This window comes from Mus caroli, unplaced genomic scaffold (genome assembly GCF_978045245.1).
Source record: "Mus caroli unplaced genomic scaffold, Mus_caroli_1 scaffold_8, whole genome shotgun sequence".
Classification (NCBI taxonomy): Eukaryota; Metazoa; Chordata; class Mammalia; order Rodentia; family Muridae; genus Mus; species Mus caroli.
The window spans coordinates 37037156-37065103 of record NW_028227263.1 but is presented as its reverse complement, the minus strand read 5'-3'; the positions used below and the strand labels follow the sequence as shown (position 1 = coordinate 37065103).

At 50.2% G+C, this 27948-nt stretch overlaps 1 protein-coding gene across 5 annotated transcripts in view; it reads left to right on the top strand.

The window, feature by feature from the left end:
- The window catches only part of Tub (TUB bipartite transcription factor), an 83009-nt gene extending 55528 nt beyond the window's left edge, over window positions 1-27481 (top strand). For 2 of the 5 annotated variants that reach the window (XM_021166879.3, XM_085841421.1), the window contains 11 exons: window positions 13960-14011; window positions 14362-14524; window positions 16127-16270; window positions 17470-17637; window positions 18589-18707; window positions 19491-19688; window positions 19905-20017; window positions 20653-20770; window positions 22154-22252; window positions 22446-22617; window positions 23015-27481. In XM_021166879.3, coding sequence (XP_021022538.2) covers window positions 13960-14011; window positions 14362-14524; window positions 16127-16270; window positions 17470-17637; window positions 18589-18707; window positions 19491-19688; window positions 19905-20017; window positions 20653-20770; window positions 22154-22252; window positions 22446-22617; window positions 23015-23148 — 1480 coding nt within the window. In that variant the 3' untranslated portion in view covers window positions 23149-27481. Of the gene's footprint in view, window positions 1-4220; window positions 4529-13959; window positions 14012-14361; window positions 14525-16126; window positions 16271-17469; window positions 17638-18588; window positions 18708-19490; window positions 19689-19904; window positions 20018-20652; window positions 20771-22153; window positions 22253-22445; window positions 22618-23014 lie in introns of those variants that run through there. The other 3 variants (XM_021166880.3, XM_085841422.1, XM_029479567.2) reach the window with 3 other exon arrangements.
- The last annotated feature ends 467 nt before the right edge of the window (window positions 27482-27948 follow it).

The window sequence follows — 27948 nt, the reverse complement described above, 5'->3', positions numbered from 1 at the left end:
CGTATGTAATTATTTGCTATTGTGTTCAGCAGTGCTTTGGAAAATAGGCTGTTTTCTCTATTAGTTGTTACCCTATGTGTTTTCAAAGCCAGCCACATGCCTGCTTAGCCTCACTTTCATCATCCATGGTGGAACTCACAGTCTTTGTGGCTCTTCAAGTGGGACTAACACGGGGTACTGTCTGACCACTGATATGCTAGCATCTACACCACAGCTTTGAAAGCACTGGAACATGCTGGGTTGCTCGAAAGGCCACCCCACTCACAAACCAGTTCTCATTCTAAGCTCACCATAGACACTTAATATTACTAGCAGAACTGTGTCCTTATTGATACACATTCAACCCTCACCCTACTTTCTCTCTTTTCCTACTAGCAGTTTTCTGTACAATTTATTTATTAGCCTTGTGTCCTTTTAGTTATCTTGTCCCTGATTATAGCTTTCTAAAGGCTACTCCCAAGCAGCTATTCTCAGCTTAGAGCCCTGTAGTAACTCCCCATTGGTTGTACGATAAAAACCCAAACACACTAGCAGACAATCTAGCTTTACCCAGCCTTACAGGCCCATCTGCTGCCACTGGGACCATTCAGCACCCTGGTTAACTCCCTGGGTTTCAAGCACACTGTGTGCACTCTTCTGTGTCTGTGACTTTGCTCATGATACCTAGTTTGGGGTAGATATAATAGCTGGTAATCATAGTCTCTTGGTAACTATTAATCTCCCCCTTTCCTTTCTTACTTATCTATAAAAAAAATATTTTTCACTCTTCAAGGCCCAAGTCAACCATTACCCTTTTCTATACATAGAAGATCTTCCTGTGCTCTTCCTACTTCCAATTCATTGGCTGCCCCTCGTCTGGTCTACCCTTGCAAGCACTCGGTTACTGCTATAGTCATCATTTTTTCCCTGTTTTTATACTGCCAGAGTGAAAATTCCCCGGGAGCGGTCTTGCCCCTTATCCCTGCCACAGCCACCAAACCCTGCATCAGCCTTACACCTGGTAATGTCTAGTAGACATCTGATTGATTTGAATTGCTTTCGCCAGACTGCAGGATCACAATGCCAAGCCACAAGGCAGGGTTCAGCCTGTGCACATATTCATTTATTATTCATACCCCTTTGCTTCCACAGTTGAAAGAGGTGGCCTCATTTCATAAACTGTTGAACTAAGCATAGATGATGGAGGACTCTACATGGCAGATCTTCTTATCTAGGGGAATGGATCTTGCTGAGGAGAGCTGGCACTGGGGTCCTCAAGTTTAGGTGGCACACCCCCTTACAGACTGACTCCAGTTTGTCTTTTAAAAAAATGCCTGCGGGGCGTGGTGCCGCACGCCTTTAATCCCAGCACTTGGGAGGCAGAGGCAGACGGATTTCTGAGTTCATGGCCAGCCTGGTCTACAAAGTGAGTTCCAGGACAGCCAGGGCTACACAGAGAAACCCTGTCTCGAAAAACCAAAAAAAAAAATAAAATAAATAAATAAAAAATAAAAAAAAATTTAAAAATGCCTAAAGTATAACAAGAAGAATTTAAAACACCAGCAAATACCCCCTGCTAACGGTATTTAGACCAGTGGTGAGGAAGGCATCTTGGGCTTGCTGCGTAGAAGGGTTTAAGTAGAGATGACCTTGTTCCTGGGGATAAATTTGAAAAGCTTATGACCTTCTTCAAAGTCACTTATATAACTCAACTGTAAGAATGTATAATGTTTAGTCGGCAGTCAACTATAAAATTCTGTATATGGCTTTCCAGAGCGTCCCTTTGATTCAGCCACTGGGGTTAACTAAAAAAGTGAACCAGTGATATCATCATCCAAGTGGGAAACCCTTCACAAGTTGTGAGTTGAGTGTGAACACTACAAACCCTGTAGAACACCCACATCCTACCCTGCCACCAGTTTCTAAAAAACACATCTCACCAGCATTCTTGTGCAGATCTGCTTTGTCTATAGAGGGGCTCACAGACTCAGATGCTCTCTCTCTCTCTCTCTCTCTCTCTCTCTCTCTCTCTCTCTCTCTCTCTCTCCCTCCCTCCCTCCCTCCCCCCCACCATATATACTGACTGAGTCTCCAATAGCTTTTCATATCTCATGTGTACATACTTAGTCATGCAGCAGCAACACATTTCCCCTTTCTCTTGAATATCACACACACACACACACGCACACACAATATGCACTGGCCTACAGATCCTTGGCTTCCCCATAGCATACAGGTTCTTGGTCCTCCCACATCTCATGTACATACATGTTCTTGGGTACATACACACTCATCCATGCACTGGCAGGCTTCCCGGCTCTTCTGAATCCCACATGCACACATTGCCCATGCAGAAAGAGAAGCCACGGAAAGCATCTCATTTCTGCACCTCACTCTACCTCCAGATCTTGCTCCCTTAGGACAGAGCCAGGAGTGTCTGTTTAATAAATTCAATTACTTCAGGCTCCAGAGACCTTCCAACTTAATTCTGATTGCATTAAGGTGTCAGAGAATTTGGAAAGAAAGGGGAAAAGACAGCCTCAAAGTATTGTTGGGGAAGTCTTCCAGACGCTTGTCATCCTACAGAGGTAGATAGCAAATAATTATAACTTTGTCAGAGGTGGAATGGACAACAGGGAGTTTAGGGGTCAGTGCCTCTTATACACCTTTTTTTCAGGTCTTTGGCTTAAAGGACAGCAGCCTCTGGGGGAGTAGCTTTGCTGCTGTGCTCTGGCTTCCAGGGAAGGAGGGACCAACTAGCCCTCTGCTGCTCTGAAGGCCAGGCAGCAACTTTACACTGCACCCTACTCTTGGGAGATTTTCTGGAGGTCCAGTATGACAGTAATGGCCCTTAAGAGGTTGATAAATAACCAAAGTGAACAGGGTTTGGAGAGCTAAGATCTCACTCTAGACAGATAAGGATTTAAGAGTGAACACATGCATAGCACATGGACTACTGGGAAGCAGAGGATGGAGACTGTGGACTGGGGGTTAGTATGTGAATGCTGGCTTCACCAAGGACTACCTGTGCAGCCTTGGGCTTGTCTTCTCTGTGCTTCAGTTCCTCTGCTGAAAAAAAACTATCTATCTATCTATCTATCTATCTATCTATCTATCTATCTATCTATACAGTTCCTAGGCCAGTCGTTAATGAAGTTATTTAAATCTCACCTAACAAAGTCCCAACCCCTGATAGCTCACCAAGCAGTCCATATATCATCATTATTGTATTTGTAGTTTATGGGTCAGACAAGGCTGAGAAGCTGGAATAAGCCCCAGGGGCAGGTTCTGACTTGGCTCCAGGGCAGTAAGATGAGACCCACCCTAAGCATGAGGGTCATTACCACACTCCTCCCAGTCCTGCCAGAATATCTCTCCATGGAGGCTCTACTGCATATCCAGTGCTGCTGAGCCTAAGGTACACTTGAGGAATGTATAGGGTTCTTCAGTAGTCCCTTCCCTGATCCCCATTATGAGGTTCAGGCTGGCCTTCCAGCCTCCTACGTTGCTGGATACCTGGCCTCTCCCTTCTTTCATCTAGCCCTATTATGGATCTTCCACCCTTCCTTCCCCTGCCTGTTATTAAATGTAGGTCCTCTGCACAGCCAGCTCAGCAGCATTCAAGGTTAGGAGGATCTTTCTTGAGATTTTGCTGCCCTCCAAAAGGGCTCTGAGGGATGACAGATCCTAGTTCAACTTCAGCTCCAGCACTTCCTTGCTCCTTGCCCTTCGGTCAAGCCATTTCTCAGACTTCATTCCCTGGGAAATAGGGATAAAATATTTGCTTGCCAATGCTCCAACTTTCTAAGGACCTGGAGAGCAACTGTAAACAGAACTCTTCCCTTGGTTGTGGAAACGTGGATGGGAAGCGTAGGGTCCAAAAGAATGACCCAGGCAGAGGAAATACCCTTTACTAAACTAAAGATCAGAAGGTTATGGAGGCAGGCATATGAAATGGGAAGTTGAGAAGAAATCAGGGACTCAGTCAGTACTCAGACCAGAGGCTCCCTGAGCTGAGTCCAGGGTAAATCTGAGATAGTCAAGGACTGAGGGATAGCTGAGGTCCTAGAGGGAGAAACTGGGGCTAGGTGACAGCATCCTTCCGGCAGAGAGTGGGCATCCCGCACAGTCTGCATCCACGGGCCGGGGTGGGGTCTCCGTCGAGGCGGGGCCAGGGGCGGGGCGGCGGCTGCCACGCAGGGCTCAGCCTGGGCCCCAGACCCGGCGCCTGCGGTGCGGACTGCCTCTCCCGCCTCAGGCGCGCTCCAGCCCGCGCGCTCCCGGTGCCCCGCGCACTCCCGCCGCCTCTCCCGAGCGCTGCACCGCGCAGACAACCGTTCTGGGAGCCCGCGGCCGGGGCCCTGGCGTGCAGAGAGGGCCTCGGCGGGGCCCAGCGGTCGGGCCCGGGAGGATGCGGCCCGGGGCGGCCCGAGAGTTGAGCAGGGTCCCCGCGCCAGCCCCGAGCGGTCCCCGCCACCGGAGCCGCAGCCGCCGCCCCGCCCCCGGGAGACATGACTTCCAAGCCGCATTCCGACTGGATTCCCTACAGGTACACGGGCCCGGCTTCCCCGGCTCCAGGGCATGTTCGGACCCCCATTCCAACGCTGAGGGCGGGGAGGAGGACGGGAGCGCGCAGCCAGGGCACCCACCATCCCCGGAGTCGGGATGCAGCGTCGGTCGGGGCCATCTGGCCTGGAGGCAGGGTACTGCTCCCTCAGTCTCCTTTCCAACACCAGGAGCGCGGATTGGAGGTGCCGGGCTTTTTCATCCCAACTTTGAAGGCCTCAAAGCCACCTGCCCAATTCCACCCTCCTCAACACCCAAAGCTTCTTAAAAGATCTCTATCTAGCCTTGTTGAGTCGGGTGGCACCTGGAGAAAGGAACTGCTGTGAGCCAGCCGCCCCCTAGGCCCAGCACCCAGGACATGCGTCTGGATAGCTTGTGCGCACACATCCCTGCATCTTCACGCTTCCACACACACAGAGCATCTCCGCGCTGGGCCAAATATGTCCCTGCTGTTCAGTTCATATCCCCAAAGCATGGATTCGCTGAGATGGTTAGAACCCAGGCCACATGGCAGCTTACATGTACCCATATATCTCAGTAGACCTTAATTTGGGGGCTGCACAGGTGCATACATTCAAATCTGTGGGTATAGGAATACACCGTATTACCTACTCATAAGTACTATTCAGTACCTTTCACAGATGCTTGTTAGTGGAACTAGCTCACAATTCAGAGAATTGCTCTCACACACGCTCACGTGCACTCAAGAGCATTGACCCACCTCCTGTTCCTGGATACTTGGTTGGGCAGACTTATGAGAGACTCGGGTTTTCTTGTGTGGGTGGTGGGGGAGGGGTGGTCTCCAGCCTCACACAGGTGCAGGCCTTTCTCCATCCACTCTACTCAATTCTATTACCAGGGAAAAGAGCTCATTGCCATAGCAGCGCCACATCCGTGGCCACTCATTGGCTCTCTAGTTGCCATGGGCTACCGGGCTGTCTCTAAAGCCTCCTGAAGAGGCATGTGTGTAAAAAGGGTGCTGGACTGCTAAGACCCACTTTTTATTGCTGACCCAGGTGCACATTCGTTGGTTTGCAGAATCAGACACTCAGGACCCACATAGCCTAGGCAAGGACGCTGAGCCCAGTCACTGAAGGAAAGTGATTCTGAGAGAGCACCTTCCAAAGAGTCAGTCCAGACAGAACCCCAATTAGAAACCAGCTCGGACTTCCTGAAGCTTGTTCAAAGCGGGTCTTTCTACCAACAGGCACCTGTCATAGGCCTGGCTGGGAATTCAGGGATTTTTCTTGAGAATAATTATTGCCTCTGAGCTCAGCTTCTGTGGGGGCTTTTTGAGTTATTTTCTGTCTTCCCACCAACACACACACACACACACACACACACACACACACACACATGAGACACATGTAGACAGAGTCATACACAGGCTCCTGCAGACATGTGAGCCCACACCTCAGTCTCACATGGATAAGGGAGAAACCTCCAATTGGGAACTGGGGCCTGGGTTGTACAAACTCAAAAGCCTGTGTGGCCTTGACATATATCCAGGATGGGGGTGCAGATAGTGCTGAGGCCATGCTGGTATTTTCTTGACTCATGTGCAGCCTTACAGAGTCTCTCTGACCATTTGTCTGCCAGCAGAGGTAGAAGGCAGTGCCTATGGACTGAACAGACAATAGTGCTGTGGAAGTATCTTCGAGGAGATCAGTTCTTGGGTAGTGGCCAGCCACAGACTACACCATGACTGTGGCAATAATGCTGTGCTTAGGTTTTGCAAAGTGGAAGGCTTGGCTGGTTATGATTCAAGACTGATTCTACCAGGGACCCAAGGACTAAAGCAACGTGCAAAGCTTGTAGAGAGAAAAAAAAAATCTACCTCGAGCTAAGGAGGGTTTAGTCTGCGCCTAGGAAAAGAGACCGCAGGGAGATAGGATTATCTCTGAGAAATCTGTTGCAAGTGCCCAGGGCATTGATATTCTGAAATGGGTGATTGGCACTCAACCCAGCCCAAGCCTAACCACCCCCCATTCTCCCTCCCACACTCAGCTGAAAGCACAGAATCCTGCCACCCAGGAAGCCTAGCCCTGAAAGCAGCTTGGCACCCTGTGGCCCACCCTGCTTCCTCTCTCCCTTCCTGTCACCTGCCTTCTTGTTCTGTGCAGTGGGGAGGGTGGGTATTCAGCTGGGGGTGGGCTGCCATCAGGAGGAGCCTCCTCTGCCCTGTTCAGTCTTTCTGGGCATGTGCAGAGCCTGGAAAAGCACTGGGTTTGGGAATAGACTTCCTAGTAGGGAAGACCTGTGTGTGCTGAGAGGCGATCCAAATGGCCCTTTGCATTACTAGGCTGTGGATTGCAGGCAAAGCCACAGGTCTGTCTGGTGGCAGAAAACTGGGACAGAAGACAAAGCGCATTTCTTGGCAGCTGGGCAGGGGGCAGCATGCGTACACGTGCTTTGACGAGCGTGAGGTTCCCTGATGCCACAGCACATCAGACTGGAATGTGGTGTATGGGGGAGAGAGACTTAGCTCTTAGCTCTTTGGAAAGGCTCTCTCTCTCTCTCTCTCTCTCTCTCTCTCTCTCTCTCTCTCTCTCTCTCTGTTGCATCCTGCATTCCCTTGGCTCAGCTCATTTTCCTCAAAGCAGTGATAGTTGGTGCTAATCTTCTTAGGGGTAATTTTGGCTCAGTTTCTAATGATCATGGATTAATCTCACATTCTGACTTAAAGGGGAGCCATTCCATTTATAAAGATCAACAACTAGATCACTTTTTCCCATCTCCTATTACCTGTATTCTTGAAGAGTATTAGATGCCTGTAATATTTGACTCTGCAGCTCTTTTTTTATAAGTTGTAGGTGGGTGGAGTTCCAAGGAAGGACTGTAGCTTCAAGGCCTGTCATAGGCCTGTGCAGTTGGTGGTTGTTTATTGGCATGTATGTGTGTGTATGTGTGTGTGTGTGTGTACGTACACCTGTGTAAATTTATGTGTACCACGTGGAAGCCCATGGAAGCAAGGAGAGGGCATGAGATGCCACGGAACTGGAGTTACAGGCAGTTGTAAATTTGCCACGAGGGTGCTGGGAACTGAACTCAGGTTCTCTGCAAGAGGAGGAAACACTTTTAAATGCAGAGCTTTTCCTTAAGACCCATTCTCAGTGTTCTTGCCTGCAGTGCCCAGGGTTTTCTTCACCAAATCATGAACTCCTCGGGAGCAGGCACCTCATGTGACATCTAGCCGAACGTCCAGCACTACCCAGCATAGAGAAACTGCTACCTCTATAAATCAAAGTGCTGTCAAACTTCAGACAACTTTTAGTAATTCCTGGACTTCCTGGTCCCATCACAGTGTGGCCTCCTGAACCCCTGAAAGGTACAGCTCCGGCCCTAGAGAATCTCAGGCTGCATGGGCTCCACAGGCCCTCACAGTTTCTTTGTGTGTGTGTGTGTGTGTGTGTGTGTGTATGTATGTATTCCTACCAAGCATCTTCCATCAGCCAGTTGTGAATGGAAAGCGCTTCCTTGGGTTGAATCTAAGCAAGACTTTGGGTTTCCCGTCCTTTTGGATCTTGTTAGACCCCCCTCCCCGCCAACCCCCAGGTACACACACACCTTCAGTTCTGCTGCCAGGCTTAACCTCAGGCGTCTAGTTTTGACAATCTCAAGCAATTCCTTCTGGAAAGTACAGTTTTTTATTCTTTGAAGATTACCAGCTGTGGTTACAAAAAGTCATTTGCATGGCTGATTATTAGAGAACCCTGTGGTACTTGCTTCAAAGAACAAAATTGTTTCTGGAGCATGTCCCCCCAGTAGTTCTGAATTAGCAAGCCAAGGCCAAGGTAGCTTTAATTTACCTAGTGTGCTTGGGAACCCCTGGCCGGAAAGGAGCTGCCGATGGTTCATCCTCGGACTCGAGAGCTCCTCTCCATTTATGGAAGTGCCCCCATTTCAAGCCATGTGCCAAGCAGCTGCTAGGCAGTGGGAGCCACAGATATGCACTTCCCTCATTCTGGTGTTTGGCACAGACTTGCAGCCTCATACTCAGGGTTGCTTGTCCTTAGAGCCCCTTGCTCTGGTTCCTGGGTTCCAAGCAGCTTCTGCTGTGACTAAGGGAAGGAATGATGTAGACAGAAAGGGTTTACAGGTTGTAAAGCAGACTTGGATACAGATGGCTGAGTCTTGTCTCTACATTGCCCTGTGCCTGTGCCTCTGATAGTAACAGTGGATTAGCTGGAGGTTACAAAGTGGAACGTATCCCCAGGTGAGTCAGTCTCTGGATGGTCATTTCTTCAGTCTCTACTCCATACTTTGTCTCTGTAACTCCTTCCATGGGTGTTTTGTTCCTCCTCCTAAGAAGGTTCGAAGTATCCACACTTTGGTTTTCCTTCTTCTTGAGTGGTTTGTGAATTGTATCTTGGGTATTCCGAGCTTCTGGGCTAATATCCACTTATCAGTGAGTGCATATCATCTCTGTGCACCTGGGAATCCATCCCATGTATAATCATCAAACCCAGACACTATTGTGGATGCCAACAAGTGCTTGCTGACAGGAGCCTGATATAGCTCTCTCCTGAGAGGCTCTACCAGTGCCTGACAAATACAGAAGTGGATGCTCACAGCCATCCATTGGACTGAGCACAGGGTCTCCAATGAAGGAGCTAGAGAAAGTACCCAAGGAGATAAAGGGGTTTGCAGCCCCATAGGAGGAACAATAATATGAACTAACCAGTACCCCCAGAGCTCTCGGGACTAAACCACCAACCAAAGAAAACACATGGTGGGACTCATGGCTCCAGCTGCATATGTAGCAGAGAATGGCTTAGTCGGTCATCAATGGGAAGAGTGGGCCTTGGTCCTGTGAAGGCTCTATGCCCCAGTGTGGGGGAATGCCAGGGCCAGGAAGTGGGGGTGGGTGGTTGGTGAGCAGGGGGAAGGGGAGGAGGATGGTGGTTTTCCAGAGGGGAAACCAGGAACGGGGATAACATTTGAAATGTAAATAAAGAAAATATCCAATTAAAAAAAAAAAGAAAGGAAAAAAAAAAACCAAAAACAAAGTGGAATGTAAAATGTAGAGAAGGATGGAAACAGGTTTCCTAATAACAGTGGTCTGGTCATACTGGGCTTTCCCAGCCTACATTAGAAGTCCCTAGACTGATCCCTCCAGCCGTGTAAGTGGCTGTAGATAGCTTGACTCTATGGGAGTTGAAGTTGCAGCCTTTTTGACCCTGGGTAGAGCAGCTAAACTGGGGGGATTCTGAAGACTGGAGCTACGACTGGAACATTCCTTGGCCTTCTAGGTCTGGCTGCCAGTAGGAGGTGACCATAATGAAGGAACTGCCAGGGTCAGCTGGGAGACCCATCCATCAGTGTCCTGTCTCCATCTGAGCCTCCTGGCGGGGCTGCAGCTGGCAGCCTGGGCTTGGCAGTGATTCCATAATTGGAACCAGCGTCATTAAAAAGCCATTAATGTCTCCTCGAATGGTTATCATTTAGTGCAGCCTAGAATGGTGCCCATCAGAGAGGCAGGCCTGGGAGGTGTGGTGAGAAAGACAAACCCCAGGAATGGGGCCGCAGGGGAGCCAGAGAGGCAGGGCTGGATGGGTGGAGCGTTGGTTCTGCTCCCCCTTGAGACAACCGTCTTTATTGTCACTGTTCCTCAGTACAAGCTGCTGTGCTGGGGATTCTTTTGTTATTCACCAGGGAGCTTGTCTGTGCCCAGGTGCTTTGTCCTTACCAGAATACCCTTCCAATACAAGCTTGCCACTGCCCTATGATTGTGATCTCCTGGACATCTGGCTTTCTCTGTGTTATGTGGATGGGCTATTATAGGACCTCCTCCAAGCATCCTGCTGGACCTAGAGGGGGCCATTCCTTGAAGCCACCCCACCCCACCCCCGTGCCGTGCGCCATTCCTTTTGAACATACCCGCCACCACTGAGTAAAGTGCTGGGTAGCTCTCTGGGCCCATCTGTATTCCCTGTGACTTCTAGAATCTCTCAGACCCTGTTCCCTTGTGCTCACCTTTCTCTGAAAGCCATAGTTAAGTTCCTGCTTACGGATGTGAGGAGAAAGACCACCAACCAAATCATGACCAAATTAGTTAAAGCAAGTTTTATTCGTGTACTCAGGCTCTCTCTCCCTAAGGCAGGGTTCAAGAGATCCGAATTGGATGAAGAGAAGGTTTTTATAGCTCAGTAGTAGGGGTTTCCAAATAGGGGATTCAGCAGGCAAATCAGTGGGGAGTCACAGAAGCAAAACATAAGCATAACCAGGTGATCATAACAACCTCTGTAACAAAGGCATGGTGGCAAGGTTACTAATGAGGAGGCCATAACAACCTCTTGAAACAAAGGCATTTGTAGTTAAGGTTACAGGTGGGGCATAGCCCAATCCTTGAGAAACACATTTCATCATAAACAGGAATGAACCTAGTTTGTCTTTAATATAAGATGGCTTATCAGCCCAAGATGGAGGCAGGCTAGTTTATCACTACCTGTATCTTATCTGCTAGCCAATGGTACTAAAACCTGTGGCTCAGTGTCCCTCTTCCCAACCAGGAAATGTGGAGACAGTGGGAAAGGAAGGACCGTGCTCGTGGCAAACAGCCTCTGATCCTGACACAACTGTATGGAAAGTCCAGGGCTGTGTGACAGTTCCTGTGACAGGAAAACACCTCCCCGTGTGGCACCAGGCAGTGAGGTCACCACTTCCAGAAACATCTTTTGTTACCCAGCTGCCTCGGGAGCCTCTCTTTCAGGAGATGGCTTTGCTGATGTGCGTCTTACTTTTCCTAGATGTCCCTAGACATTTTCATTGGCACCGAGGAAGGCATGTTCTTTGGTATGCTTAGCCGAGACCAACACCTGGAATGATACCAGGTGGCTGCCTGCCTCTGACCCCAACACTGTGCTTGGAAAGAATGTAGCCCGTGACTTCTAGTAAAAGGTAAATATCCTCTCCCTCTGGCACAGAGGTGAATACTGACCTGTGGAGATCACCCAGGGACTTCTGAGGCCAGGTTGCCAGCACACAGATGCAAGGATCAGAGGCTGCCAGGCCCAACCAGAGCATCTCTGGATTTCAGACCCTTCAGCTCCTGCCAACAGAGATCACTGGATAGAGCGAGCATTTCTCACCCGTATTCTAGAAGCAGCGAGTGTGTGCTGTTATGGGCCTTGGTCTGGTCAGTGAGGCTTGGGTATCCGTTGCCGGGAGGGCTCTGTCCTTGTGTCACTGATTTAAGTTGTAGAATGGTGGGCAGCTGTGGCCTCCCAGGTCTTTTGAGACTCTTGGTATCTTGATTTCCTGACACCTCTGCTCTTTCTAGAGACCCAAGAGACTTAGGTCTCTAGAAGTGCTACAGCTCAGGGTCAGTGTGCCTTCCATGGCAAGTTCAGCCACAACAAAGTTTTAGGCAGCTTGTAGAAGCCTTGGGTCCTGGTAATGCAACCAGATACAGCCGTGCTCTTGGGCAGGCAGGCTATCTGGGGAAGACTGGGGCTTAGAGGCTTGTCTGTGAGCTGTTCTCTCCTGTCTTCTAGAAGCTGGGTGTTTGGTAAGTGAGGCCATTGTGTACACAGTCCTACAAAACAGTTGGGGCTCCTCAAAGATCAATCCAGAGGTGCCAAGAGAAGGCCTTCTACCCAGGTGTCATGTATTTGGGAGAGCCATCAGGTAAAATGGTGCATGGTAATCCTGGGTGACCAGGAAGGTGAGTGGCAGTGGGTGACTGGCTCCACAAGTAGTTTAAGGGACATGTCAGTTCAGCAGTCAGAAGGCAAGCAGAGCTTCACCTCATTGTTGGAGTAATTTTGACCTTGTCTTTTGCCATCTGTCTTAGTTAGGATTTCCATTGCTATGAAGAGACACCATAACCAAGGCAACTCTTATAAAGGACACCATTTAACTGTGGCTGGCTTACAGGTTCAGAGGTTCAGTCCATTGTCATCCCGGCAGGCATGGCGCTGGAGTAGCTGAGAGTTCTACTTCTTGTTCGGAAGGCAATGAGGAGAAGACTGTCTTCCAGGCAGCTAGGAGGAGGGTCTCAAAGCCCACCTCCACAGTGACAGACTTCCTGCAACAAGGCCACACCCACTCCAACAAGACCACACCTCCTAACAGTGCTACTTCCTGGCCAAAATATTCAAACCATCCACACATATACCGTACTTGCCTTTACACAAGCAAGCCTACTTCTTAACACAGGTGTCTGCACACTCTTGTGCACATACATGGAAGCCATGCATACACTTCCTTACAGCCCCCCTCAAACCATATGCACTCATGCCTACTTGAGCTTATCTCCATCTGCTGGGTCTGGTTCAGGTAGTCTCCAACATATAACTATGAGAGGCAGCCTGGGGCTTCCAGAACTCTGGGCCTCAGGTTCCACCGCCACCTCCTGGCAACATCTTGAGTTGGCATTTCATAGAATTTGGGCTTGAGGTGCCTTGAACTAGCAAGAAAGCTAAGTGGTTTAAACCACCAGTTCCCTGTTACATATTCTGCCTTCTTTAAGCGTCGGGGACAGCCTGCGTGAAAAGAGGCTGCCTGACCTGGGACTGGTAAGACTCAAGGATCCGATGCCCTTGGTACAACCTCTGCTGTGCCAGTGGCCAGGCAAGGGCGAATGAATAGTCATCTGCTGGGCTGTGTGCATTGTCTCTGCCCGGCCTGGTCCTGGGGGAAACTGGTTGGTATTTTAACCTCTCCAAATGAGGATGCTATGTACAGAGGCTGTGTCAGTATATCCCTTAGTCTTGCCTGGGAACCAGAAATTTACGATAGAGAGATGATCTGCCCCAGAAGACCCAGCTTTTCCCAAAAAGGGTGGAAAGGCAGAAGGATCAGATGAGATAACGGTAGTGAACTGGCAGAAACAAGTCCTGGCATGAAGGCCGGCCTTCTTGGGATTGGTTAGTAGTGAGTGGTGCCCCTGCTTAGGCTCCTCTGGTTGTCACTTGGGCCTGGCCCTGCTCAGGGACCTGAAGGGGTTTCATCCTGTTCTTAACCGGGGTCAGGCTGGCTTGGAAGTTCTCAGGGTAATGGAGAAGAAGAAGCTTCTATCAGGGCAGAAAGATGGCTTGGCTTTTTGTTTTCTGTTGTTTTGTTTTAAGACAGGGTGTCATGTAGTCCAGGCTGACCTTGAACTCCTGTCCTCCTGCCCTAGTCTCCCTACGGCTGGGCTTATAGGAGTACTGCACCACACCAAGTCTTGAAGGCTTTGTTTTATTTGCACTGGGGATCAGCCCAGGGCCTTCTGCTCACTCGACAAGTGCTCTACCACTGAATGACACCCCTCCCTTCTTATCTTGAATTAGCTCCTAGATGGCAGCCTCTGTTTTACTCCCTTTAGAATTCACTGGGAACCATGGTAGAGTTTAAAAGATGGGGCTGGGTTCTGGACCACCTCCTGGAGCCTCACTGGGCAGCCCTGAATCCTTTGTTCTCCCTCTGCAGTGTCCTAGATGATGAGGGCAGCAACCTGAGGCAGCAGAAGCTCGACCGGCAGGTAAGTGAAGCTGATCCCCAGCTGATGGGAAGGCAGAATCTCAGCTCAGGTGTGAGGAGCAGTGAGGCCCTGTCTGATTGGGTAGAGAATGAACCCTCTTCTCCTTTACCTGGTTTGTGTTATATTAACCCTACCCTAGTCCTTACCTCTTCTGCCAGGCTGACAGCTAGTCAGAAGATGCCAATAACATGAGTCCTGACCCAGACAGGGTGGGCTAGAGACCCTAATACAACTCCTGGAACCCCAGCCTGGTGATCAGGGTGCTCCTCTTGGCCCCGCTGTGGGAACCCCTTCCTCCTAGAGGAGGCAGTGGGCCAGTCCACCTGTGTGCCTACCCTGTGCCTCTGTAGCGGGCCCTGTTGGAACAGAAGCAGAAGAAGAAACGCCAAGAGCCCTTGATGGTACAGGCCAATGCAGATGGGCGGCCCCGGAGTCGGCGAGCCCGGCAGTCAGAGGAGCAAGCCCCCCTGGTGGAGTCCTACCTCAGCAGCAGTGGCAGCACCAGCTACCAAGGTACACTCTCTGTCTGCCCCAGAGACAGCCAGCCTAGGGAATCCCCTGCATGGGTTACCATATCCTGGGGGTGAGGATGCTAGGGGGACTGGGAGTGGGCGGGGCTTAGGGATTCATTCTGTAGGGTTTGCCCTGGTTGAGTGTTGTACCTGGTTCAGGCCAAGTGAGACATCCTTAGCCTTGCAATCCTGCTTATGTTCAGAATGCCACCTCCTGAGCCAGGTGGTTACAGTGATGGATTAGGGAGCGCCAAAGTCCAGGTTTCTGACCTGATGCATGTCTCTGAGATCCTGCACCCACCAGCACTCTCTCCTAGGAGCTCCTGGGTCACCTGCCTCCTTCCTCTCTGAGCTCTTACATCCTCAGAATGTCTAGCTTCTGACCTGTAGGTCACTGTTTCTGGCGGAGGGCTCCTTCACTTACACGTACACTCACGCTTAGTTCCTCAGAAGAACCTAGCCTATGGAAATTTCATCTACCCAGGTGTGGTTCTTTTGCACCTGGGTGTCCAGGGTTTTCTTCTTAGGTTTGGTGCCACTCACTATGTTTGTGTGTGAGAGAGAGGGAAGGAGATAGGAGATAGATGGGGTTTGCTGCCCTCTGCTGGCTCTTGGTGTTAACGCAGGGGCTCACTTCCAGAAGAGGTAAGGGTGTGACATCAGAACTGACACTCTCCGGAGATGTTTGATCTGTTGCCAGGCTCTGTGATACCTGTTGCCAAGATCTGTGATACACAACCATGAATCTGTGGCTGTGGATGCTGTGTGAGCATCCAGGTGTGGTCTCCGTTCCCACAGAGCTTCTGGTCTAGGTGGGAGAGAATGTCAGCAGGTGGTTATAATTGTAAACAGGCCATGTGAGGAGAGCAGGGTCCTAGCTCTCGCTGGCGCTTCCAGGAAATCTGAAGTAAGAATCAGTCAGATGGGAAGGACGGTGCAGGCGAGGACCCTTAGCATGAAAGGAGTGTGGTTCATACAGTGCACTAGGCCAGCCTGGTGCAGCTGGGTGCAGAGTATGGCAAGGTTGAGGAAGGAGATGCAGGAAGCCTACCAGGAAGGAGGCTGCTGGTCTTAGGAGCTTTCAGAAACTGTTGATCAATTTTGAGCAGCTTGGGGTCTCACTGTGTGGAGAACGTGGATGGCACCAGCTGTGCCTTTCCTATACTTTCCTGCTGGTGTACCCAGCTCTTTGTTTGACAGAGCCCTTCCTCCCTCACAATGGATCCCATGAGCTCAACACCCAAGGCCTCAGCAGGCTTTCTGGAGTGCCAAGATGCCTTTCTTGGCTTCAGTCTCTTTCAGAAGATGTGGGCATTGTGTCCTTCCCATCTTCCATAGCACATCCTCATCACACACACACACACACACACACACACACACACTGTACATGCCCAGGCTCAGAACAGTTGGTCGAACCCAGAGCTTTGGTTCCCAGCTATCAACTTCAGTGTAGTGCGCAGAGGGCCCACCCTTGTCCGTTGTCTGTTTGAGATGACCGGGTTGATACTGTGGGTGAAGAGCCACACAAGGGCCGAGGTGGGAAGCAGGAGCTCTGATCTCACCAACATCCATTCTTTTCTTTCTTGGGTTCTCTCCTGAGCAGTTCAAGAGGCCGACTCGCTTGCCAGTGTACAGCTGGGAGCCACCCGCCCACCAGCACCAGCCTCAGCCAAGAAATCCAAGGGAGCAGCCGCATCTGGGGGCCAGGGTGGGGCCCCTAGGAAGGAGAAGAAGGGAAAGCATAAAGGTTAGTTAGCCTGGCTTCTCCTCACACCTCCCAGAGGCCTGACCTCACTGGGAGGGCAGAGCTTATCCTCCTGACTTCAAGGTGGTATAGTGTGAGCAGTCTCATTGAATGTGACCTCAGGGTGCCCATCAGTGGGCCTTGTCTAGTTCATGAGTACCTTGGCTAGTTTGTGGGTGTGGAAGGCCTCACTAAACTGCCAGGAAGTGAAGTATAGCTAAGCTGTGACTCAGGATCACCCATTTCCTCCCAGCCTGCCTTAGCCTGAGCTCTGTTCATCTAGTATCAAGCTAGGACGCTCCCTTTGGCAGAAGCGCATTTGCTGCCAGTTTTACCTTATGTAGATTTCTCCCAACTTCCTTTCTTGTCCCCAGGACTCTTAAACCCACACACCAGTATGTTTTCTCTGCTCCTCAGTCAAACAGGTCCCCAGAGATCAATGACAGTGATGGTGGCCACTTCCTCAAGTCCTGTTTCCTGGCTACTGTTTCTTCAGTCCTTGTTCATAGCCATTGATTTCTAGGCTACTGTGTCATAGTAGTGGGGTGGACAGTGGGGTGTCAGGCAGGATCCCTGGGCTTCCGGAGCTGGCTATAACACTAAGCAAAGCTCAGCCAGGCAGAGAGGCTGCTGCCTATGGGCCAGATCTTGTTTCTGCTACTAAAGCTGTGGCCCCTTGGGCAGGAAATGTAAAGAAGCCAGGCTCTGTAAGATGATGACGGGGCACGTGGAATTCGGGAGACCATGTGCTCTGGAAAATGACTTTATGTCAGCCACAGTCTTTGAGGGAGGGCCCTATTTTTAATGATGTATGTGAGCGTACTGCACGCGTGTGAGTGTGTAAAGAACACCAGTATGTGTAATGTGTAACTGGCTGTGTCCAGGAAAGACTGCTGCCTTCAATTATGGTTTGGATTGATCTTGTTTTCCGTCTTGTTCTTTCCAGTGTGCAGTTGATTTTGTAGATAGTTGCTGTCTGTCTTAAGGATGTGGAGTATTTCAACCCCTGGCAGTTATCTGTGGGGAAAGATCGGAGAAGAAAGAAGCCCATGTCTTTTTACAATTCATAATTATTAACAGGATGACAGCAGTCATTAGTTTTTACAGAGGGTCCTGTCATCCATCCCTTCCCCTTCATGGTCACCTGAGCATCCAGGCTTTCTTCTCCCTCTGGATGAAACTCAGGAGTATCTGGCCTGCAGGCACCAGCGGGCCAGCAACTCTGGCCGAAGACAAGTCTGAGGCCCAAGGCCCAGTGCAGATCTTGACTGTGGGACAGTCAGACCACGACAAGGATGCGGGGGAGACAGCAGCCGGCGGGGGCGCACAGCCCAGCGGGCAGGACCTCCGTGCCACGATGCAGAGGAAGGGTGAGCCCCGTGGGGGCCCAGCTGGGACCAAAGCTCAGTCCCAGGTTCTCTTCTCCAGGAACACAGCCTCCTTATGTTTGGTCTAGCCCTTCCCTGGATGTGGGGGAGGAGCATTCTTGGAATCAGATGAGAAGTTTGGGGCCATGACCCTTAATAAGGCCAAGTTAAGAGAAAGAAATATGAACTGGGGTAGCCTGCCAGCAGCCTATCCTATCTTTAGCTCCCACGAGGACCAGGTTTACATGCAGATTTATTTTTCCTTTTGCCCTTTGAAAGGAGTTGTCCGTTTGTCTGATGGGAAGCAGGGCAGGTCCTCCCTGGAAATTCACTGCCCAATTTCTCTGTCATGAACCCTAACCCTAGGAAATCCTGGGTATAGCCTTGCAGGTCCACACCCACTATAAAGAACCTACTAAAAGACTGATTCATGGGGAAAGAACTGTAAGGCCACTCAGAGGGGCATTCAGGGTCAGGCAGGACAGCTGGGACAGGCTCAGGGCAAGCTGGGGGAAGCAGAGTCAGTCCCACCCACAGACTGAGCTCAAGTCTGTGGTCTCTGTTATCCATGGCCTCTCGTCAGAAGTGCAGCTTTCCTGGGCAGGTTCAGCTTAGCTTAGGCTCTGATACACAAGAGATAGGGATGATGTAACTGCAAGTGAAGAAGAGGTGTGAGGTAGGGGCTGAGCTGAAATTGGGTGGTGGGGATGTATTCCTAGGAGAATCGTGACGAGCCCCAGTTCATGTGTGCACCAAAGAGAACCCGTGTCCTTGTATGTGTCTGGATGAGTGGGAGTCCTTACAGCTCTGTGAGGGTATGTGCAGATGGGTATCCCTGTGATTGTCTGGATGTAGGCGATTCAGTGGCTGAATGTGCATCCACACGGGATCACCTGTATTCCCACTATAAAACATGTGTGTGCTCATCCCTACCTTGTACTCTGCTCACCGTAGGCATCTCCAGCAGCATGAGCTTTGACGAGGAAGAGGATGAGGATGAAAACAGCTCCAGCTCCTCCCAGCTAAACAGCAACACCCGCCCTAGTTCTGCCACTAGCAGAAAGTCCATCAGGGTGAGTGAGAAGGAGCCTATATCCCCGCTAGGGGGCTGCCGTCAGTAGTTAGCTCTGCCAGTAGGTGGTGGTCTAGTTTGTTTTCTGTTGTGATAAACACGGACCAGAAGCATCCGGGAGAGGAAAGGGTCCCTTGGCTTGCACTGTCAGGTCACGGTCCATCATCGAGGGAGCTCAAGTAGAACCTTTGTAGGAACACTGCTTGCTAGTTCAGTGCCAGGTTCATGCTCTGATAGCTTTCTTACATAGCTGGACTCTACCCACCTAAGGATGGTGCTGCCCACAGTGGGCTGGGTCCTCTCACATCATGACCATCCGTCATAGACATGGCCACAGGCCAGTTTGATCTGGTCATGAACACCTTTTGGCACCCCACCCCCACCCCTCTCTGCTGTGTCAAGTCAATAAACTAGGACATGAAGTAGTTGATGTATGTGACAACATCATACAGTGCTAGTTTTCCTTGGGCTTGGTGTCTATGTGAAGCTTCCTATCTCTTCAGCAAGGTCAAGGGGCTAGGGTAATGGGAAGAGCTGGCTTTGGGCAGGATGACCTCCTGAGAACCTGCCCTTATCCCTGACTCCACTCAGGAACTACTGTGGAAAGGGATAGGCTAGAAGATAGCTGCTGACCCTGGAGCAGGATGGCCACACCCACATCCCAGGGATGCTGACCTGATCCTCTCCTTCCCCTCACTGACTCAGGAGGCAGACTTTTGTCCTAGACCACCAATCACACGCATAGTGTCCTTTGGATTTGGGTTTCTACTCTCCCTTTCCGTAGGAGGCAGCTTCAGCCCCCAGCCCAGCCGCCCCAGAGCCACCAGTGGATATTGAGGTCCAGGATCTAGAGGAGTTTGCACTGAGGCCAGCCCCACAAGGGATCACCATCAAATGCCGCATCACTCGGGACAAGAAGGGCATGGACCGCGGCATGTACCCCACCTACTTTCTGCACCTAGACCGTGAGGATGGCAAGAAGGTGAGGTTCCTCTGGGCATGTATTTTCAGTTTGAAGGCCCGAAGGCTAGAATATGAGGGGAGCTCAGCTCTGAGGCTGACCTCTTGGTTCTCCAGAGAAGTAAGCGTTTTGTGTGGGCTTAGGGGCTTGCCAGTGCTTGCGTGTGTACATCGGGGGAGGGTGCGGGCTCAGAGGCTGGATCAGTAATGCTATTTCTGCTTTACTCTTCTCTTTAAGGTGTTCCTCCTGGCGGGCAGGAAGAGAAAGAAGAGTAAAACTTCCAATTACCTCATCTCTGTGGACCCAACAGACTTGTCTCGGGGAGGCGATAGCTATATCGGGAAATTGCGGTACCAGTGTTCTCCCAGGAAGGCGAGGGAGGGAGGGGACTGGCAAGTCTTCTGATATCTCTGAAGGAGTCTGCCCAGCCTTGAGTCAGACAGGACCAGGCTGCTCTAGGGTGTTGGGTAGTAGGCCCAGCGTGAGTAACAAGTCAAACCAGGGTGTTGCCAGTGATATAGGCCACAGTGGAAGAGTTGCTTCAGGTCCCTTCAGGTGCTTCAGAGCCAAGGGACAGGCCTGCAAAGAAGCCCTAAGGAGGTGAGAAGGGGAGGCCCTGAGTGAGGTCTCATTGAGGAAGAATAAGTAAAGACATGAGTAACGTAAGCTGGACACACCCTGGGCAGGACAGACAGACATTCTCTGTGAGATGCAGAATGCTCTCAGGCCTCCTAGATGCCACACTGCTTACTTTCTAGAAAAAGCAGTGCCATTGTTCCCTCCAAGAAACACATGAACACTGACTCCCTGGATTTTCCTCACTGAAATGAAAGTCAACCCTTTGAGTTTGTGGAATACTTCCACTGTGTTCCCAGGTCTGGCCTGGCCCATGCCATGAATGCTCTGTAGGCTCCTTGTAAGAGAAGGGGCTGTCCTGTGCCATGGGAAGAGGTATGTAAGCCTGTTGGGTGTACCTTTCCTTCAGGTCCAACTTGATGGGCACCAAGTTCACCGTTTATGACAATGGCGTCAACCCTCAGAAGGCATCCTCTTCCACGCTGGAAAGTGGAACCTTGCGCCAGGAGCTGGCAGCAGTGTGCTATGTGAGTCCTTAGTTCCTAAGCAGATATGAATCCAGGGCAAGGTGCCTGACTGGGGGCTGCCCCATTTACCATGATGGGTAGTCAAGGCTGTGTCTAACAGGGCTGTCTTCTGTAGAGTGACCGTGTGTGGGACTAGACCTTACCTGTTTTCAGGGTTCAGGTCACAGCAGGTTAACTGCCTAGGGAGCTCTGGGAACCATCCTTGTGGCCTTACCCAGGAGGCTCCTGGACAGGAGGAAGTAGAGGTCTGGGTTCCTTTCTGTACTTCACTCACAGCTCGTTGCTGCAGCTGCATTGCCAGGCACTGCATTGGTACGAGGCCTTTCAGAATTGTTTCAGAACAGAGATTCTGTTCCCTCTGTGGTCTGGAAACGGAAGCTTGGAGTTGGGGCAATTGCTAACATTATACCAACAAGAACAAGATTGGGGTATAAATATAAGAACATTCTCTGTTGCACACTTGGTTTCTTCCTTTTAAAAGGAAGATGTACCAGGGGCACTTCTTAGCGACAGTTAGGACTCTGCAGTTACTTTGGATGATCCCATAGTGCCATCTGCTGGTCAGTTTTAGAGAAGCAGCCCGAGACCATCTAAATCGTGGTAGTGTTGGCTGGGCTTAGGACATAGTAAACAGAAACAATAAGCCCCTATGGCATTTAAATCTTTAGTGAGAGACAAGCCATAAAACGGATGTAAATGAAATAGGCATGTTCTTGATCAATGTTCAGAATTAAAAATCAAGTAGAGGTATGGGTATATGTGAAGGTGTGTTTAGACTCTTAGGAGTGACAGCAGAGAGGGTCTTGCCAAGGTAACTCTTGAAAAAAGATCAGAAGTGAAAATCAGCCGTGTGCATGTCTGTGGATGGCAGAGTGCTTGCAGAAGAGAGTTAAGATAGCAAGAAAACTAAGGAGTAGGGGCCAAATCACATAAGGCCCTGACCACAGAACACCAGTTCCAGCAGGGGGAAGAAAACATCCTTTAACACTGCAAGGGCTACTGTGCTGAGATGGCAGGGAGAGACCAGGGCAGAAAGAAGGGGTTGCATTGGTGGCTGTCTGGTGGTCTTAGATGCTGGTGTAACATGAATGGATAGCTGACAGAAACTGTGGCTAGGTTAGGAATGAAGTGAGAGAGTGACGTTTGTGTGACTCTCGTGCACTTGAGTGAGGCCACTGTTCTCACTCTGACCTGAACTGCTGACCTGCCACTGACTGGAGCAAGCTGGGGTATACATGGGAGCAGTCTGGAGTGTGCTAGATTTAGAGGTGACTATTAGACCATCAAATGTAGATGTTGCAGACATTTTATTTTTCATCTTTACCTCCCTGGTTCAGTCTCCCCATGGGTAAACACTTATACTGAATTCTCTTGTTTTCCCAGGAGACAAATGTCCTAGGCTTCAAGGGACCTCGGAAGATGAGTGTGATCGTCCCAGGCATGAACATGGTTCATGAGAGAGTCTGTATCCGCCCCCGCAATGTGAGTCTCTATCTAACGCTTCCCTAGGCTCCAGCCTCTGTATGAGCTTCTAAGAATCCCATCAAGGTGTAATTTGAGAAACCCTGGAAGTCTAGGGATCCCTAAGAAGCCTCATTCCTGGGAGACATCCCTTGGGGTGGTTATGATGCCAAGTCTTGGGTCTGACTTAAGTGAGCTCCCCACACCCCACCAGGAACATGAGACCCTGTTAGCACGCTGGCAGAACAAGAACACGGAGAGCATCATTGAGCTGCAGAACAAGACGCCAGTCTGGAATGATGACACACAGTCCTATGTTCTTAACTTCCACGGCCGTGTCACACAGGCTTCTGTGAAGAATTTCCAGATCATCCACGGCAATGACCGTGAGTGTTGCCGCTCCTGTTTTTGATGTTGTACGCATGGTGCCCAGCCCCCACCCCACCCCCTATCCCCTGATCTGGTCCATATCAGCCAGTGATGGGATGTGGGTATATGGCTTTTGTTAGAACTCTCTAACTGTAGTGATCTAGAGCCCTGCCCCTAGTGCCTAGCATGTCTGGGGCTTGAGAATACCCTTTAAATGGATGTCTTTTCTCTCCTGGGCCCTACTGTCTGTGTGCATCTCCCCCCTTCACCCTCTTGCTCCTTAATGTTTCTCTTGAATCTTTGTTTTTTTCACCCTTTGGATATCTTTGGCATTTCTGCTTTCTCCTTCCTTCTTGTGGCTCATGTCTTACCTGGTCTCCCTGTCTCCACCATTCTTGCTTGTGCATGCCACAGCGGACTACATCGTCATGCAGTTTGGCCGGGTAGCAGAAGATGTGTTCACCATGGATTACAACTACCCACTGTGTGCACTGCAGGCCTTTGCCATTGCTCTGTCCAGCTTTGACAGCAAGCTGGCCTGCGAGTAGAGGCCCCCCCACTGCCTTTAGGGTGGCCCAGTCCGGAGTGGAGCTTGCCTGCCTGCCAAGACAGCCCTGCCTACCCTCTGTTCATAGGCCCTCTGTGGGCTTTCTGGCCTTACCAACCAGAGACTGGCTGCTCTGCCTCTGCTGCTGAAGCAGGGGGGACAGCAAATGGGTATGACAGGAGAAGAGTATTTCCGTGCCCCAAGGTCAACACACATGCCCAGTCCTGGGTCAGTCCCCTGCTGCAGTGGTGTTATCACACCGGAAAGCCTCTTCACCTGGAGGTACAGAGGGAGAGGAAGCACAAGCCTGGCTGCTGTGGCTCAGCCATCCACTCAGCCTACAAGTCAGAGACAGTGGGTGTCCCAGGAAGCAGGGGTACAGTGAGTGTGTGTGTATGTATAGGGCACTCAAGCTTTATGTAGCAAAAGCTCTGGTGGTCAGCAGAAAGCACTCCCACTTCAAAAGGGCCCCATTAGGCCCAAAGGGGGTTAGGAGTGGTAGGGATAGGTGCGTGGCAGGTCCCTGGTAGGATTGCAGGGGCCTGGCCATGTGTATTAGCTGGAGGCTTAGAATGCTAGCTCATTTGTTGCTTCAGATTTGCCCAGTGCTTGCACACATAAGAACCCAGCTCTCAAGGCCAAATATCTGAGTGGAAGGGGATGACAGGAGTCATCCAGTAGACTCCCTACATCAGGGCTCTCAGCAGCCCCAGCACAACACCTATGACACACACAAGGGATCTCGGTCACCATTCCAGTAATGGTAGGCTTCAGGAAGAATGTCCTCTCTGGGAAGACTCAGCTCCCATTGTTGCCAGCATGCCATGATCAGTGAGGGCTGTATGCCATGCTTAGGGGGATGGCGAGCAGAGGATATTTTAGGGCCACAAGAGCTCAGAGGTAGTGGTCCTCTGTGTGGTTCACCAAAAGCAGTGCTGATCCCTGAGTACAAGGCACTTGTCTCTTGGTTACCTCACTGGTTAATGGCAGAGTTGAGAACCTCAAATTCTTTTGTTCCTACTGTTGCCCAGAAACTAGACTCTCTGACCTGCTAGGGTCTATTCTGCATGTCCTGTCTCTTCCCAGTTCCAGAGATGAAACCCCTCCAAGTTCATGTATAAGGTTGGAGACCTTTCAGTAGGGAATCAGGCGGTTCCCTGTTGAAGTTGTCTGAGTTTCTGCACACCATTCTGATCTGATGTGGCCTGCGCCTGGCTCCTCTATGAGGACTTCGAGCTGTGCGCAGACCTTAGCAGGACCACTGCACACTTTGTGTCTGTGTGACAGGCAGCTCAAGGGTTCTGGGGTTGGGCCTGGACATGCCCTCCACTGGGATGGCACCACTCATCTGGTGGGCTTGGGAACTCCAAGCTCTTGCCCGTGTGCCATCTGTGAGAAGCTTCTTGGAGCTGAGAAACCAGAGGGAAGCAAAGAGCGTTTAGACATTGCTTTTTGCTTGGAAATAGATAGGTTTGGAAACGCTAAGTAGAAGTTTAAAAAGTAGAGTCATGTAGAGTCACACTTTGAATATGTGGGCCATGCTTTGAATATGATGAGGCTATGCAGGTAAGGAGGCTGGATTGATGTAAATGGACGTAGTGCTTTAAGAAAGCTCTAGATTTCCCAGGTTGGACACACGACGAAAGGCACACCTGCTGTAGCAGGGTCCGACACACCTGAGCCATACATTGCCATCAGAGAACCCTCAGTGAGGTAGCCTTTGTTTACAGTCTAGTTTCTAGAGGGCAGTAGGACTTCCATGCTGGGGCTGGCCTATCTCCTGATGAAAGATTACAGTGCCATCTCCTTCCCATAGTTCTGTGTCTGCCCTCCCTCCCTGACTTTATAGGGAGAAATCTCCTGACATTAGAGGTGATAGAAACCAGATCTTTAATCTGGTCAGGCTGTTTCTCTGGGTTGACAAGTTTAAGGTTGAACAGGCTGATTTCTGGAATCTCATGAGTGGAGGGGCCCCTGGTGGTTAAGAGCGGAACTGGAAGCACAATGGAAAACTCTTGGACTCTGCTCTCTGTTTTTACCACACACAAAAAAGAGGGTTCTTGGCTATTTGAATATAAAATTGGTAGCACCAGGAAATAGGCTGAACTTTGTAGCCCACTGTGGAAAGGAGCAGCCTCAGCACAAACCCCTCTGTCGGGCCCTGAGTGACAAGACCAGCCTCACAAGGTCAGATTAAGACTCAGCTCCTGGTGATGATGCCTTTTCTTGACCACTGGCGCTGTGAACACAGGCCAATGGACTTCAGATACCAGGGCCCCGGGATCACCTGGGTTAGCCTCTCCTACAGGAACATCTCTTACCCCTCATACCCTCTTCTTTTTGGTCCTTGGCTGGGTAGCAAATTGGTGAGAAGAACAGCCTAGTCTGTAAGAGTGCAGGGCAGCTGGAACCTTAGGCAGCTCCTCTGTATGCTACCGGCTCCACACCCTAAAACTCCACCCTCTGCTCCAAAACAGTTCTTCTGCAGAGTGGTGATGTTAGCTTCCCCAGCTCCTCTCCAAGTCTAGCTTTTTCTGTCCTTCTGGCTCCAAGGTGCTCTGTGTCTGTGTGTGTGTGTCTGTGTGTGTGTGTCTGTGTGTGTGTGTGTGTGTCCAGAGGAAAGGGCATGAACAGAAGTTTAAGATCACATCAGAGTAGGGGAAGACAGCGGAGGTAGTGGTGACCACTGTGGACTGTGGATGGTGCCCTTCATTCCATGCTCTTTCTCCCATGGTTCTGAGCAGGCGACTGTCAAAGAAGTGTGTTGTCAGTTCACTGGAGGAGGAGCTGAGATGTGCATCCTTTTAAATGAATATGGTGTAGTGATGGTGCCTTAACAATCTTGACACTAAGGTGAAGCAAGCAAGTAAGGTGTGTGCCTATGGGAAGACAGGAGTTGGAAGCCAAGGTGTGTGGCCGCAGTCTGGAAGAGAGCTTTTGGTAATCCTACCGTCTTCAGTGACAAGGCAACAACGCTGTAAAGTGGGTTTGTTCGGTTTTGTTTTTTCTTTCTCCTTTATGGAAATGGCAGGTCTATTTGCCTCAAAACGTTATGTAGAAGTAGTTCTAAGTTTAACAAGCAATAGAGATGACTGCTTAGCACACCATTCTGATCTGATGTGGCCTGCGCCTGGGAGCTCTGCTCTGCAAGCACAACACCTGTCTCATAGATGGACAGCCTGGTTTCCCTTCTCAGCAGTCCTGGCCTCCCCTTCTCTGTATTCCTTGCCCCAGCTACGATATCCTCATGGGATTTCAGGATGCCAGGTGCCATCAAAGCATGCTTTCTTGTGGTGCCTAGCACTGTGACTGGGGCCCAACTGCCCTGCAGAGTTGGGACCTTGCACTGCCCTAGACCCTGGCTTTAGATCTGCTTCAGTCTCCAGAACAGGCTATGGGATAGATTTTTCTCTCAGTTTATGGCCACCTGCCCTAATTCACTTCCAGCTTACAATCTTCTGTCATTTCAAGATCGTAAGAAGTACTGGGATGGGTTTGAGTTTTCAGCACAGAGGCGAGTTGATCTAGGAGCATACAACTGTACTGAGCAGCTAGAGCATTTGAGCAACCTATGTAATCTTCGTGTTTCCCTCCCTGTAAGAAGGCCTGTCAGAGCTTGCTGTAGGAGTTAGGGTAAATGAAAGTTAGTCCTGGCTCTCATCACCACCTTTCCTAGCTCATCACTGTGCCTTCTTTCTTTCCTAAGAAAGACAACACACCCCTCTCTTCTGTTCTCCTGCCCCTTCTCCCACACTGAGGTCCAGGTAGAGCAGATGAGGCTGAAATGTAGAGTGTTCTATAGAGCATCTCAGTAGCATAGAAGGAGAAGCCCAGCTCCAACCTCCTGGACCCCATACTGGTGACCAGCTTGGTGAGGACAGGCAACATTTCTCTAGCTGAGAGCACACTTAGCCAGTTTTCACGCCTAGAACATACATGTCGATTTGCACATGATTGTCTTTTCCTATTTTGGAGTGGTCAGACATTTTATTTTGTTCAGAATTATCTGGAGTTTTAGACAAACTTGCAAAACTGTGCTTTTCTTAAGTGACTTTTTGAATAAACTTTTTGGTATTCTGAAGCAAATGTATTTATTTATTGGTATGTGCAATGACAAACTTGGTATTTTCCCATAATGACATTATGTATGTTGTAGAATTTAGTGTTTGTCTAAGTACAGACATGTATCAACACATTAAACTTGAACTGTTTGACTGCTGTGTCCTTGGTTTTTATAGAGAAGAGAAAACATGTCTCTCCTGAAATGTTCTCCATTCCAGTCCTTTCTAGGCGCTTCAAAGGGTCAGGTGTGTAAGAACAACTAAGGGCCCAGAGCACGTTTGGAACCAGTGACGTACAGACCCACACTGCCTTCCCCTGTGAAACCACATCTATAGCATGGGGAAAACAGGGTTAGAGGATACATCAGGTCATCTGGACACTTAAGGAACTGGCTGACAGTTCTTAAGTATGCTTGGTGGACATGGCCCTTGTGACAGAACTGGGCTGTAGTACTGAAGGGTGGGAAAGGCCCAGCCACATGACTGCAGGCCTTGCTTGGAGCTGGGTCTATTTAAACAGGACTCTTACATAGTGGGAACCCTTTTTCAGTCTGTGGTGGATTTGAGGCCAACATGATGAAAGCCTATTGTTGTTCTAAAAAGGGAGTCATCACAAAGTCACAAGAACTCCAGAGTGACTCTGGGCCATTCTTGGCATGCAGAGTGGCCATAGAGTTATCAAGTTGGGTAGTCCAGCAGCATGAGATTCAAGACAGTGATGTGCTAATAAGCACCTACCA